This window comes from Somniosus microcephalus, chromosome 1 (assembly GCF_052327205.1).
Source record: "Somniosus microcephalus isolate GS21.2 chromosome 1, FLI_Smic_1.0, whole genome shotgun sequence".
Taxonomy (NCBI): Eukaryota; Metazoa; Chordata; class Chondrichthyes; order Squaliformes; family Somniosidae; genus Somniosus; species Somniosus microcephalus.
This window is the reverse complement of record NC_140987.1, coordinates 283812829-283827693: the sequence shown is the minus strand read 5'-3', so window position 1 is coordinate 283827693 and position 14865 is coordinate 283812829. Positions and strand designations below refer to the sequence as shown.

Genomic DNA, 14865 nt, shown 5'->3' with positions numbered 1-14865 from the left:
AGACCCTAGGATGTAGGCCATCAGGTCCGGGGATTTATCCGCCTTAAGTCCCATTATTTTACCGAGCACCATCTCCTTAGTGATTTTAATCGTGTTTAGCTCCTCCCCCCCCATTGCCCCCTGTTTGTCCAGTGTTGGGATATTTTTAGTGTCCTCTACTGTAAAGACTGATACAAAATATTTGTTCAGCGTCTTTGCCATCTCCATGTTCCCCACCACTAGTTTCCCGGTCTCATCCTCTAAGGGACCAACGTTCACTTTAGCCACCCTTTTTCTTTTTATATAGCTGTAGAAACTCTTTCTATCTGTTTTTATATTTTTTGCTAGTTTACTTTCATATTCTATCTTCCCTTTTATTCTATGAAAACATAACTAGCAAGTGCACTAATAATCTTCTCTTCTTAGGCAGTCCCTCGGAACCGAGGATGACTTGCTTCCACATTAAAAATGAGTTCGCAGGTGACTGATGAGTCCAATGCGGGACCTACAGTCTCTGTCACAGGTGGGGCAGACGGTGGTTGAAGGGGTGGGTGGATCGGATGCTTGGGTAGACGTGCGCTCCTTGCGCTGCCTGCGCTTGGCTTCCGCTTGCTCCCGGTGAAGAGACTCGAGGTGTTCGGCGCCTTTACTAATAATACAAGCTAAATGTTAAACAGGGGGGGCTCTCTCTGTGTATGGACCCCGCCATAAACAAGGAGTCAGTGATGTTACTGAATTTTTCCAGAAGCTAATGGATAGGTCCAAGGATTCCGCAATAAAGGCCATACAAACTGCAGCGATCAACAAAGACTTTACTAATAGGAATATTCTGTTAAAGTGAATATTTGCTCAGGCGTGAACTGATTGGCTCTGAATTATGAATAAACTGCCGGGTGAAGGCATATTGCACACTGGGCTTTCTGCTTTATAGGTATAGCTTTTAAATAATGCTACACCTGATCAACTTTTGGATTATAGCAGTGATTCTTGAACTGTTTCATGCAGCCTCTCATCAAAAGCTTCTTGCGCTCACTAACTATGGATACCGGTCACAGTTCCTTAAGGGTGTGGATTTGTGTCTAGCCCACGTACTGTTGCCCAATTGTTGTCTCTTTCTCTACAAGGTGATTAAGGTTGGCAGTAAAATTCGCTCATATCGTAAAGCCCAGACTTTCTTTTGAAAAAACAGTTTGATCAGTCAGTGTTGATAAAGTGTCAGGAAGGCTCCCATAGCTCCACAACCATTGGGGGGTGTTGTGTATGTGTACCTTTAAGAGAATAACTGGTCTCAGACTGCAGTACTGGCAGTGACCACCCCTGTATAAAAAGGCGCTAGCAGCCTTCTGTAGTTTCAGTTCCCGATTGTCTCCATTCAGTAAAGACTTGTTAAACCAACTCCTGCATTCCGTGTCTCCATTAACACACAGATTTAATACTGGCGACGAATAAGAAACGAACTTACCTGCAACTCGGCAGCACCTCAGACGACGTTATTGACAGTCGAAGCCAGAAGAGAGAAAAAAAAAAAAAAATCCACAGTGACTCGAGAAACGGGCGTCGACCATGAGCAACCGCCCTCCAAATCATCGACTTGAAAAGTGCAGGAGAGACTGTCGAGAGCCAGGCTTGGTCTCCAGTCTGTGGTTTCCCAGCCAATCGGGCTGGTGGCAGGTAGTGCACTGATCTTTCCTGGGCTGCGGCGGGCTAGAGCTCAATCGGGTGGCTCTGCAACGGGGCCGGGCAGCGAGTTGGGAAGCAAAGAGAGAGAGAGAGGGTGGAGCACACAGGGCGCGGCCGGTGCTTCGCAGCCGGGCAGCGATCGGACCTAAGAAGAGGGAGGGAAGTGCCCCAGAGGGTCTGCTCCACGACGGGAACGGTTAAAAATAAAAATACCGCGGAGAGCGGCGTTGACAGCAGCGGCAGCGGCGGGAAAGTGCGGGAGGCGCCATCTTAACTCGGCGGGGAAGAAGGAAAAGCGCGGGAGGCGCCATTTTGATCCATCGGGGACGAAGGAAAAGCACAGGAGACGCCATCTTAGATTTTCAAGGTGCCAAAGACTGGCGATATCACTGCCTTCGATAATGCAATAGAAGACTGGACCACGTATGTGGAAAGAGTCGAGGTATATTGCGAGGCAAACGAAATAGCCGAGGAGAAAAAGGCATCGGTATTGCTAAATTTAATGGGTGCAAGAACGTACGGCCTATTGCGGGACCTGATTACTCCAGCCAAACCGAAGGTGAAGAGTTTTAACGAAATTGTTGCTATCCGACAGGAACACCTAAATCCTACACCGCTGCTGATAGCAGAAAGATTTAAATTCCACAGGAGAAATCAGCATAAAAATGAGAGCAATGCTGATTACCTTACGGAACTACGCAGGCTATCAAAGCACTGCCAGTTCGGAGCAGGACTGGCAGATACCTTACAGGACAAACTTGTCTGTGGACTCCTGAGTGAAGGAACCCAGAAGAGGTTACTCTCAGAGAAAGAGCTGACGTTAGATAAGGCTTTCAGCGTGGCAGTATCGTACGAAGCAGCAGCAAGGGGAGCTGCAGAAATACAACAAAAGCAACAGGAATACGGCACCCATGAAATGACACGGGGATTTGCAAAATGTTATCGCTGCGGCAGAACAAACCATGACCAGAAGGACTGCTGGTCCAAGGACAGAATATGCAGGCAATGCGGAAAGATGGGACACATTGCATGAGTTTGCAGGTCTGAGAAGAAGACCAATGACAATAAAAAGGCTACTAAGGAACCATACAGGAAAGTACAAAAGATGACGGACAGTAGTTCCGAAGACCAGATGAGCGATAGTGAATCTGGGAACAAGAGACTAAGCTGTCTCAAACTTCACAACGTAATCGCAAAAGAGGATCACCGAACCATGTGGGTCACCATCACGATAGCAGGGTCCCAAGTCAAAATGTAATTGGATACAGGATCAGCTCTAACCGTCATGAATCGACGAGACTACGAGCGGCTATTCTCACACATACCCTTGAAAGAGACATCCATTGTCTTGAGGACGTATACGGGGCAAAAAGTATACCCCAGAGGAAAAATAAGGGTGCCTGTCGAATACAACGGCAAGAAAATACGGAAATTGTATCTCTACATTCTGCAAGATGGTGGACCACCGTTATTTGGACGTGAATGGATCAGAAAGATAAGTTTAGACTGGCACTCCATTCAGGCACTGACGGTGGCTGGTAAAAAGGATGACGACGTCACTCCTGGACGATTGACAACAATCTCAGCTGACGCCAAAGAGGTATTTCAACAAAAACTGGGCACTCTTAAAGGCATAACCGCCTCGATAAAAATAGAGGAGAATGCAATTCCCAAGTTTTTCAAAGCAAGACCGGTACCATATGCAATTCGCCCAGCTGTTGAGGCAGAGCTGGAGAATCTGGAGAATGCAGGCATGTTATCTAAGGTAGACTGGAGCGAGTGGGCGACACCCATCGTTCCTGTCATGAAGAAAATGTTAAACAATAAGTCTGAGGAGCCAAGGAAGGTTCGCATCTGTGGGGACTTCAAGGTGACAGTGAACCCAGTCCTTCACACAGTACAATATCCTCTTCCAAGGATAGAAGATATCTTCGCCTCACTATCTGGAGGGAAGCGTTTTACAAAAATTGACCTAGCACAAGCATATTTGCAGATGGAGGTTGAAGAATCCTCTAGGAAGTATCTCACGATAAACACTCACAAAGGTCTTTACCAGTATAATCGACTGGTATTCGGGGTAGCATCAGCTCCGGCGATATGGCAAAGAGCGATGGAACAAGTCCTGCAAGGGATTCCGAGGACTCAGTGTTACTTGGACGACATCCTGGTGACAGGTGAAGATGACAGTGAACACCTTGCCAACCTAGAGCAGGTGCTCACTAGACTACGTGAACATGGGCTACGAGCCAATCGCCCCAAGTGCGAGTTTTTTAAGAAACAGATATCGTATTGTGGCCACGTGATTGATGAAGAGGGGTTGCATAAGTCCCCTGAGAAAATTGAAGTGGTAGTTAAGGCTCCAGCGCCTGAAAATGTGTCGCAACTGAGGTCATGCCTCGGATTGGTGAATTATTACCATAAGTTTTTGCCGAATTTGTCCACAATTCTGCATCCACTGAATGCCCTACTACGAACGGGAGTAGCATGGAAATGGAGCGATGAATGTAAGCGGGCCTTTCAGAAGAGTAAGGACCTAATCACTTCAAGGGAAGTATTGGCTCACGACAACCCATCACTACCGATAAGACTGGCGTGTGATGCGCCTCCCTACGGCATTGGGGCAGTGCTGTCACATAAATTCCTTGATGGTTCTGAGAGGCCGATAGCTTTTGCGTCACGCTCGTTAACTTCAGCCGAGCGTAACTACGCCCAGATTGACAGAGAGGCCCTCAGCCTAGTGTGGGGGGTGAAGAAGTTCAATCACTACCTGCACGGTCAAAAATTTACTCCAATAACTGATCATCAACCTCTTGTCTCCATTTTCAACCCTCAGAAGGGCGTACCGATAATGACAGCACAACGGCTACAGAGGTGGTCCCTGTTCCTAGGGGCACACCAATATGACATCGAGTACAAAGGAACTAAACAGCATGGGAATGCTGATGGATTGTCGCGCCTACCGTTGCCGACGGTGGAAGAAGAACTTGCAGTGGATCCAATGGAGATATTCCACTCGACCATAGTCGAATGTCTCCCTGTGACGAATGCAAACATAGAAAAGGAAACACGAAATGACCCGACACTATCCCGGGTCTATGATTTAACGATGAAGGGATGGCCAGCACATGGCGAACCACTGCTGCCAGCATTCTCGCCGAGAAGAGAACAGCTGTCAGTGTGCAGAGGAACCTTGATGTGTGGATCCAGAGTAGTAATTCCACCCAAATTGAAGGATAGAGTGCTCAATGAGCTTCATGAGGGCCATCTGGGAGGGGTAAAAATGAAGAACTTAGCTAGAGCGCTTGTGTGGTGGCCGGGAATCGATAGAGAAATCGAAGAGATGACCAAGAGCTGTACAGGATGCCAGAAGGTCCAAAACGCCCCACCACAAGCCCCTCTACATCCATGGGAGTGGCCCTCATCTCCATGGCAAAGGGTGCACATTGATTTTGCTGGCCCCTTCATGGACTCGATGTTTTTAATTGCGGTGGATGCACATTCAAAGTGGCCAGAGGTAATAAAAATGTCCTCAACCACCACAGAAAAAACTATTACAGTCTTACGAACCATATTCGCCAGGAATGGGCTGCCCGAACAGATTTGCTCTGACAATGGACCACAGTTTGTATCTGAAGAGTTCCGGAGGTTCTTAAAGAACAATGGTGGTAAGCATTACACATCTGCCCCATATCATCCTGCCACTAATGGATTGGCCGAGAGGTTTGTTCAAACATTCAAGAAGGCTATCAAGGCAATGTGTAATGAAGATATACCCCTACAACACAAGGTGGACAACTTCTTGTTTGCCTACCGGAATGCGACACATGCGGTTACCAACCAAACTCCTGCCATGATGTTCTTCAATCGAAGACTATGATGCCGCTTGGATTTGGTTAAGCCGAACATCAGAAGAGATGTGGAGAACAGGCAGTTTCGGAATATGAATGAACGACCGACCAGGAGTTTTAAGATAGGTCAACCAGTTTTGGCCCGGGACTACCGCACAGAGAAATGGCAGCCAGGAACGATTTGTACACGGCAAGGGCCTCTCATGTATACTGTGGACATTGGAGAGAGCATTGTAAGACGCCATGCTGACCAGATTCTAGAGTCACGGGAAAACGTCAACTCCACACCACGATCTGATACACCTGGCGATGAAACCGACGTAACAATTGCATCTACTGCAGAATCGGTGATATTGGAAGCAGATGAACCAAACAACGACATTGATCCTGACTCAACCTTGCCAGAAGAACCTGATACCCCAAAGAGGCGTTATCCAGACAGAATCAGGAAGCCTCCTCAAAGACTGAACATATAATTGCTTAACCTCAACCAATGTATCTAGCAACCGTAATTGTGATTGTAATTAGTTATCATTTAGTTGTTAAATGAATGTTATGTACTGTTTATCTAAAAGGGGAGGAATTGTTGTGTATGTGTACCTTTAAGAGAATAACTGGTCTCAGACTGCAGTACCGGCAGTGACCACCCCTGTATAAAAAGGCGCTAGCAGCCTTCTGTAGTTTCAGTTCCCGATTGTCTCCATTCAGTAAAGACTTGTTAAACCAACTCCTGCATTCCGTGTCTCCATTAACACACGGATTTAATAGGGGGAATTTGAACCTGCAAAAACAGGTGGGTTGGGACGTGGGGGGTGGGGATGTTAGAGTATTAAAAATGTAAATCCCAACCCCAACCTGCCCACTTCCGGGTTTAACGGAGGCGGGATGGGGGGGCGTTAAACCAACCCGCTGCCAGGAGGTGGGTTGGCATTTTAAATATGATAATGAGGTCCTGAAGCCTCGACTTTAACCGGGATTCCCGACAGCTGCAGCGAGGCGAGGGCAGCCTCGGGGAGCAATCCTTGTGGGCCGGGAGGAGTAGGAGTGCTTCCTCCCAGCCCCCCAAGCTCTCCCACCATCAGCCCACCATATACAAACACCACCCACCCTAGGGATCGGAGCTCCCCCCATCCCCCCACCCCCAGGATCGGACCCTGCACCTGTTTGTTGTGGCCTCCTGTGCAGCATTCCCTGCCCGACTGGAAGCCATCCTGTCAATCAGGTTGGCTTCTGGGCAGGGAACCTGTCCGTGACATCACACATACGCTGTAGAGGTCCGGGTTTCCCGCGGTCTACCGCCCACACCTCCCCCCCCCCCCCCCTCGTTCCTTCCTCCGTTCTGGGCGGGTCAGAAACTTAAAAATTCTGGCCATTGTGTCTCCACCATTTTTTCACAGCCAGAGCGATGGGGCAGCAACTGAATATGTGAGCCAGAGCTGCGATTATTTTCCGAGTTTGGGGTTAAGGAACATGGAGAAAACTTGAAAAATCGAGATGTATCCTGCAAAGTAAGATAGCAGCGAAATGTGAGAGCATGAGCAATCTGAAATCCTTGCTTTCTCATACATTGTGACATGTCCAGTGCTTAAATGACTGGAGTCCTAGTGTGCTACCTCCAGCCTAAATCCCAATCTTTTACATTTTTCTTTCGCTGCAACCCATCTGAACAGGCTTATGATATTATCGTTTAAAAGCACTGGTTTAGAGGATGCCATTTTATTTTTAAAGTGCACTTTCTTTTTGTGTGTTTATAAATACTTACAATAACACGAATCATGTTGAAATGCATAATCGCATCACTTGTGCATGGCATTATGGTGACAAAAACGAGGGGCAGCTTTTCTAACACTTCTCCCAAAGGCAGTGCTCCTTAAAGCAAAAACAATCATTGGAGTTTCTTGTAACTAATAATAGCAATTACAATTTAATGTGCGATGTACAACAATTAGATTTTCCCAAACAGCTGAAATGCAACCTGGCACAATTGGTGGAGTTGATTATGAATAAGCTCCTGCTAGGTTGAAAAACATCCACTCCCGAGAAAATAAGTAGCACAGCTTTACACTTTCTCAAGATCTATGATAAACCTTGTCAACAGATTAATGACATTAACCCCAGCTCTTCCACTATAATGCTACTTGAAATCCTCAGAGTTTAAGGCTGAAGGATATATGGTATTTAAAGTAACAAACGACAAAGAAGAAACAATTGGATAAAGGTACACCATAGATGCCACTTCCCAACTCATCAGATCACACATGAGATACCATTTCACCCACAGTGTTTTTCCCCCAAATATGGTATGCAATACATGACATCTAAATCCACAACACAAATTTAAATTCTAATCCATCTTTTCAATATATCTCCAGCAAAGAAGAATCTCATGCTACGCACAAATGTTTCCATGATAACCATATAAAGGATGTAAAAAGTTAACTATCTTAATCCTAAGAAATAATTTTGGGCATGAGTAAACGCATGAAACGTTCCAGTAAAATTCAGGGTTGAAAGAGTAAAATTTTCTTTATTACTATCTAAGTCCAAACTAACAATAACTGAAAATTTTCCGTTTTTTTCCCAATTATTTTCAGCATGTGTTAAATCAAATCAATCTTTATACTTACTTCCAAAGGCTGACATGCAATAATATACCCCCATATATTTATGTGCTTCTGTTGCCTCTTTCTACCCATCATAGATGTATGGCGCGTTCATTTTATATCCTAATAAAGGGAGGAGGCAAAAGGATGTGGACAAATTGTTTCTGTGGAGGTTATTGTGTTTCAGATTCTTACGCCAGTCTTTATTTGAGGAAACTAAAAAGAAAAACGAACTTGCATTTCTACAGTGCCTTTCATGACCTCAGGACATCCCAAAGTGCTTTACAGCCAATGATGTACTTTTGAAGTGTAGTCAATGTGGTAATGTAGGAAACATGGCAGCCAATTTGCACACAGCAAGGTCCCACAAACAGCAGTGTGACAATGACCTGATAATCTGTTTTTTAGTCATGATGTGGAGATGCCGGTGTTGGACTGGGGTGGACAAATGTGAGAAGTCACACAACACCAGGTTATAGTCCAACAGCTTTAATTTTTAGTGATGATGGTTGAGGATTAAAGATTAGCAAGGACACCGGGGAGAACTCCTCTGCTCTGCTTTGAAATAGTACTGTGGTATCTTTTCCATCCACCTGAGAGGGCAGACATGGACTTGCTTTAACGTCTCATCTGAAAGATGGCACCTCCGACAGTGCAGCACTCCCTCGGTATTGCACTGGAGTGTTAGCCTAGATTTTGTGCTCAACTACAGATCATCCTTGCTCATACTCTCCAACCTTATTAAATATTCACCTATTCTTTGGACCCAATGCTTGCAGCTATCCACTGTACAACAGTAATTAAAAATATGATCTATGGAGAGGTTCAATGTTTGGATATTCAATTTCTGGAAATAGGAACAGGAAATACACCTTAAATGAGAAGATTTTTTAATGAAGTAGAGCAGAGGAGCATTGGTGTGCAGATAGAAAGGTCATAAATGGTGCAGCGCAAGTAGATAAGGCAGTAAAAAAGGCAAACAAAATCCTTGGTCTGAGGCAAAGGGCTCAAAAGCAAAGAGTTAATGTTGAATTTCTACAACAGTTTACTTAGGCTGCACTTGGAGTTCTATGTCCATTGCGAGACACCACATCATAGGAAGGATATAAAAGCAATGGAAAAAGCTGTACCACAGATTCACTAGGATGTTACCAGGGGTAAGGAGTTACAGTATGCAGATAGACTTAAAATATTTTACACTAGAACTGAAAAGGTGATCTAATAGAAGTCTTCAAGAGTATGAAAGATTAAGATAAAGTAAATAGTGATCGATTGTTTCCTCTGGTTAACAAGAAGGCAAAAATTTACAATAATCACACAAAGATTTAAAGGGGAGGTTAGAAAAATTTGTTTTACACAAAGGCTGGTTAGAATATGGAATTCTCTGCCACAAGCCATTGTTGAAGCAGAGTACATAAATTATTTGAATAGGTAATTAGATATCTGTTTGAAAAAGCATAATATTAAAATGTATTGAGAGTGAGCAGAATAGAATTAGACTAGGTGGTTCATATGGAGAAAATACCAAGACAGGATTGATGGGCCATTTGGCCTGTTTCCATGCTGTAACATTCCTTGATTGCAGAACATTTTTTTGCAACTTCTTCATCAGATTAAACACATTGATATTGAATTGTATTTCCTATTTTATTATTTCTCTTCTATAATATCCTCTTGCTGCTGCTTCTCATTTCCATCTCTTCACCTTCAGCAGGACAATTTGAGTGATCTGGCTTGTGGTCTTCAACTATGCATGTTGTCAAAACAGCTCGGGGGTGACTGAGCGGAATTCTGCTTCCATTCTTTTTCTCAAGATCTTAATCTTATTAGTCTGACTTCACCACCTAATCTTACGACCTGTATGTTTTCCCCATGGGTAGCCACTCGCTCCTCAGTGCCTTGTAGTCGCTCATGATTACCCTCCTCCATGTCACCCTTTCTGTCCACATCTCTGGCACCTAAGCAGGTGTACCTATTAGACAAGTCCAGCTCCTCCGATGATCCCCTTTCTATCTTGGCCTGTTGCCTCCTGCCCTGTCTGCTGATGGTCACCCAGTCTGCTTTCCCAGCAATACTACTCCTAACAGCCAGTGGAGTGACCGCCCACTGGACCATCTGCTCCAGAAAACCTTCTCACTCCTGAATGTTGTGGAGAGCGTCCAGTTGGCTCTCAAGTTGTGGAACTTTCTGCTGGAGGATTGCAACTTTCATACGTATGCATTTTAAAGTGATGGAAAATATGAATATTACAGCTCAAAATAAACAACAATTTAGGCTGATGCTCTTTAATGCCATTAAATGTTGATTATCCTGTCACTGACATTTGTTAGCTACTTTTGTTAAGGGCTCAGCAAAGTTAATAAGCAAATGCTTAATGTGCTTGTACTACATTCCTTCACCTGCAAAGGCTTCTCTTCCCACTCCTGCACCGTTAACTCTGGTGTCCCCCAAGAATTTATCCTTAGCCCCAATGTTCCCTTTAAGTTTTTTTTGGGGTGCACGGCCCCTTGAAGGGTTTGCACGACCCATTCAAATTACTGTGCACATGCGTTTTTTCCTATTTAAAAGTGGGTGAGCCAGCTGCGCGGGAGCTGCAGGGCGCTGCGCACCCATGTAGCCACACAGCTTAAAGGGAACATTGCTTGGCCCCCGCCTATTTCACATCTACATGCTGCCCCTCGGCAACATTGTCAGTTTCCACATGTATGCTGATGATACCCAGCTCTACCTCACCACCATCTCTCTCGTCCCCTCCATTGTCTCTAAATTGTCAGACTGTTTGTCCAACATCCAGTACTGGATGAGCAGAAATTTCCAAATATTTGGATGGCCAAAGCCATTGTCATCGGTCTTTGCCACAAATTCCATTCCCATGCCACTGACTCCATTCTACCTGGCAACTGTCTGAGGCTGATCCAGATTGTTCGCAATCTTGGTGCCATATCTGACCCCGAGATGAGCTTCTGACCACATATCCGCGTCATCACTAAGACCACCTATTTCTACCTCCATAACATCGTCCGAATCTGCACCTGCCTCAGCTCATCTGCTGTTGAAACCCTCATCCATGCCCTTGTTATCTCTAGACTTGACTATTCCAACGCACTCCTGACTAGCCTCCCACATAAACTTGAGGTCACCCAAAACTCAGCTGCCCGTGTCCTAACTCGCACCAAGTCCCGTTCACCCATCACCCCTGTGCTCGCTGACCTACATTGATCCCGGTTAAGCAACGCCTCAATTTTAAAATTATCATCCTTGTTTTCAAATCCCTCCATGGCTTTGCCCCTCCCGATCTCTGTAATCTCCTCCAGCTCTACAACCTCTCGAGATCTCTGCATGCCTCCAATTCTGGCCTCTTGAGCATCCCTGATTATAATCGCTCAACTATTGCTGGCCATTAGGACACGGGCAGCAGAGTTTTAGATGACCTCAATTTACGTTGGGTGGAATGTGGGAGGCCAGCGAGGAGTGCGTTGGAATAGTCAAGTCTAGAGGTAACAAAGGCATGGAAGCGGGTTTCAGCAGCAGATCAGCTGCCTAGGTCCTAAGCTCTGGAATTCCCTCCCTAAACCTCTCCACCTCTCTACCTCTCTTTCCTCCTTTAAGACACTCCTTAAAACCTACCTCTTTGACCAAGCTTTTGGTCATCTGCCCTAATATCTCTTGTGGCTCAGTGTCAAATTTTGTTTGATAACGTTGCTGTGAAACACCTTGGGACGTTTTACTACATTAAAGGCGCTATATAAATGCAAGTTGTTGTAGCTAAGCAGCCATTAACCCTTGACGCCTGCCTAAACGTAGCACATAGAGATTGCAGCAGACAAGCATTGGGGTGAGCGGAGGTCATGTCCTAATATGTCAGGGCGGTTCCACAATCACAGGCCACTCATTGGCATACAAGGCGTGCCTCAGGACTGTCTCTCTGAATGGGACTTTGCAAGTCTGCTTTATTTGTTTTTTTTACAGTTTTGTCATTCAGTATGCAACTAAATTTTAACGGAAAATCCCAGTATAAAATAGACTTCGACAGAAGCAGTCCGTGTTTGATCATTTTAATTTGCGTTTTCGGGCTTGAAAGCTCTTGCTCGACCGGTTTGAAACCCGATTTTAGTTCAGTTTTATTTTCGACAATCCCAAGTGAAATTAAAACATTCCATCAGTGCTTGTTATGATCTTGAAAGTTTCTGCAAACACTCGGCATGTTCTAAATATTACCTGCGAAAAATGTAATCCAATCTTTTAATAAGGCTACAATATTCGAGGTGTTGAAGACAACACAATCTCCATGCCATTTCAATTACAGTGCCTCCGAGCATCAGACTGCCGCTGTTGTGTCTACCTGTGAGTATCTATCTGCCTGTCCCTGAATGTCTCTGCTCCCTGTGTGTGCCTGTGTCTCCCTGCTGGGTGTTTGTGCCCTTCGCACCTCGCTAGTTTGTAGTTACTTTGGGGGAAATCTCTCACATTGCTAACGGGTTCGAGACACCGGGGTGGGGGGGGGGGATCAGGCTCGGTGAGACAGGACGCTTGCTTTAGAGGATCACAGACCATCGCGACTGAACACAAAGGTCCCCCATTCCCTCAAATCCTAATCTCATATCAAGTGATGGATCGAGAGAAACCAGAAGCTGAAACCTTGGCAAATGGGGCGTTCAGTCCTTCGGGAACTATTCTTCCAAACAGAACGGGTCGAAGGCAATTACGTTAGATAGCTGCGGGTATGCTCTCTGTATTTGGCTTGGACATTTCAAATGTAAACTTTTCTACCAGCATTTGAAATGACTGCAATTCGATGCACCGAGTTTAATTATATATATATGAGAAAACTCCATACAAATACGACCGAGACTAAGATTGACGGGCAAGCAAACGTCCTGAAGTAATATCTCCAGGCAAATTGGGAATCTCCAGGCAAAAGGGGTCTCGGAATAGGTCCTTACCTTTCACGAAGTACAGGATGGCAGTCAGCCACACACAACCCAGCCACTTCCGAGCCCACATGTTTAACAGTCTTCTCTGTTCTTCACCAAGCATGCATTCCTGAAAGGAAGAATGAGAAGTAGCATCGGTTTGAAGTGTCAGCCCGCCTCCAGCCGCCGAACACGATTTCCCAATGCCGCTCCAATCTGACTGAATCCTTTCACCCAACCAGGACACCTGTCAACTGCTGTGATTCACAGCCTCTCTCCCAGCCGGTCTGGCAACAGCTCAAAAGAACATTGCTTGCGAGGAGAGAGGCTCCCTCTGAGAATCATACAGCACGGGAGGAGGCCATTCGGCCCGTCGTGCCTGTGCAGGCTCTCTGAAAGAGTTATCCAATCAGCCCCACACCCCCTGCTCTTTCCCCACAGTCCTGCAAAAATGTCCAATTCCCTTTTGTAAGTTGCTATTGAGTTTGCTTCCACCACCCTCTCAGGCAGCGCGTTCCAGATCACAACGACACGCTGCGTTAAGAAGCCCCCTCCGACCACAGTGCTAGGGATGTACAGAGAACCTTTCACCATTTAAACCAGGGACCCAGTTCACGGATTGTTCTGGAGCAGCCCACACTCCAATACCGAGATAACTTTTTTTTATATAATGGGCTTTCTCAGTCCAACTGTTAAATGTGCCCGTGCGTTTTTCGCACCCAGTCCTCACATTGCGGACTGGTGTCAATTGTGTGTGTGTGTTTAATGCTTGTCTTTACACTTCCAGGTAAGACGCTTTGCGGCGAGTTGCAGCAGCCCGCGAACAGCCGCCCCCCCCACCAATTCGGTACAAACTAACAGCTATGCCGGTGGAGCCTGCCGATCAGACACTTCATAAGATGTGCCACCATCCGCCGCTTCAATCTCCTTCCACCTCCCCATATCAAAGTCACCTTGGCATTTGATCATTTCCGAGAAAATCTGTGAATTTTCTGCCCATTATCTGGAGAGACCAAAAAAAAAGAAACTATTTACTGTGGGCTCTCAATGCAGAAAAGTCCCCAATGTTGATGTTTCTTTTCTATCTAATGGTTATCCAGCTTTTGAATGATAGCTTTGTAGAAACGCGATGGGAAGGAGAGAATGGTTAAACTACTGACTTAAATAATTCGTCGCAAATATCATCACTGTCTATGCTCACCTATCGTTTTGCGGTGACATTACCATCATATTATCAATGAATGGAATATTTCATCACAGTCCTGTATGGCGGTAATAATAATAATAGACAAGTGATTACCTGACTGCTCGTTCCTACTTCATTTTAAGAGAAAGTCCAATTTTTGGTCACAGGAGATTATGTCCAAAAACGAAATGGTGCAGAGTTAACAATTCGGAGCAGTAATGATTGAAAAAGGTTGCAATGGCACATTTAAGACGAGTCAGAGAGAGCAGAAGTTGTTACTGGGTAGTCGTGGATCTGCTGATCTAACTGCTGGCCGTGCATGCACAAGTAAAGGCAGACTTACTCGGTCTTTAGATCGAAGCTGCTGTAAGGGAGAGAGAGCGACATTCGAAGAAAAGATTTTCCGACAACCACATTTGGACGGATATTCCGCCCCACTGCACCTACCCGAGATCATCAGCATCCCATTGGAGCAGTGTCAACACCAATCTAATCGGACTGTGAACCTGACTGCGGGTGCCCCAGGCTACTTGCAGGCCAATGGGAACACATGGAGATAGGACCACTAACAATCTGGATTCAGATGTAGGTCGAGACTGAGTGAGCTCCAAACTTATATATCAACCTCATTTATTTATCATGATGACACTCAAAAA

The 14865-nt window shown here is 45.5% G+C and overlaps 1 protein-coding gene across 2 annotated transcripts in view; it reads right to left on the bottom strand.

Annotated features, from left to right (window-relative positions):
• The window catches only part of chrna8 (cholinergic receptor, nicotinic, alpha 8), an 814590-nt gene extending 799956 nt beyond the window's left edge, over positions 1-14634 (bottom strand). For both annotated transcript variants that reach the window (XM_085993584.1, XM_085993591.1), the window contains exons 1-2: positions 14324-14634; positions 13054-13153 (exon numbers count right to left, since the gene is read on the bottom strand). In XM_085993584.1, the coding sequence (XP_085849710.1) occupies positions 13054-13147 (94 nt within the window). In that variant the 5' untranslated portion in view covers positions 13148-13153; positions 14324-14634. The remainder of the gene's footprint in view (positions 1-13053; positions 13154-14323) is intronic.
• Between the last annotated feature and the right edge of the window lie 231 nt (positions 14635-14865).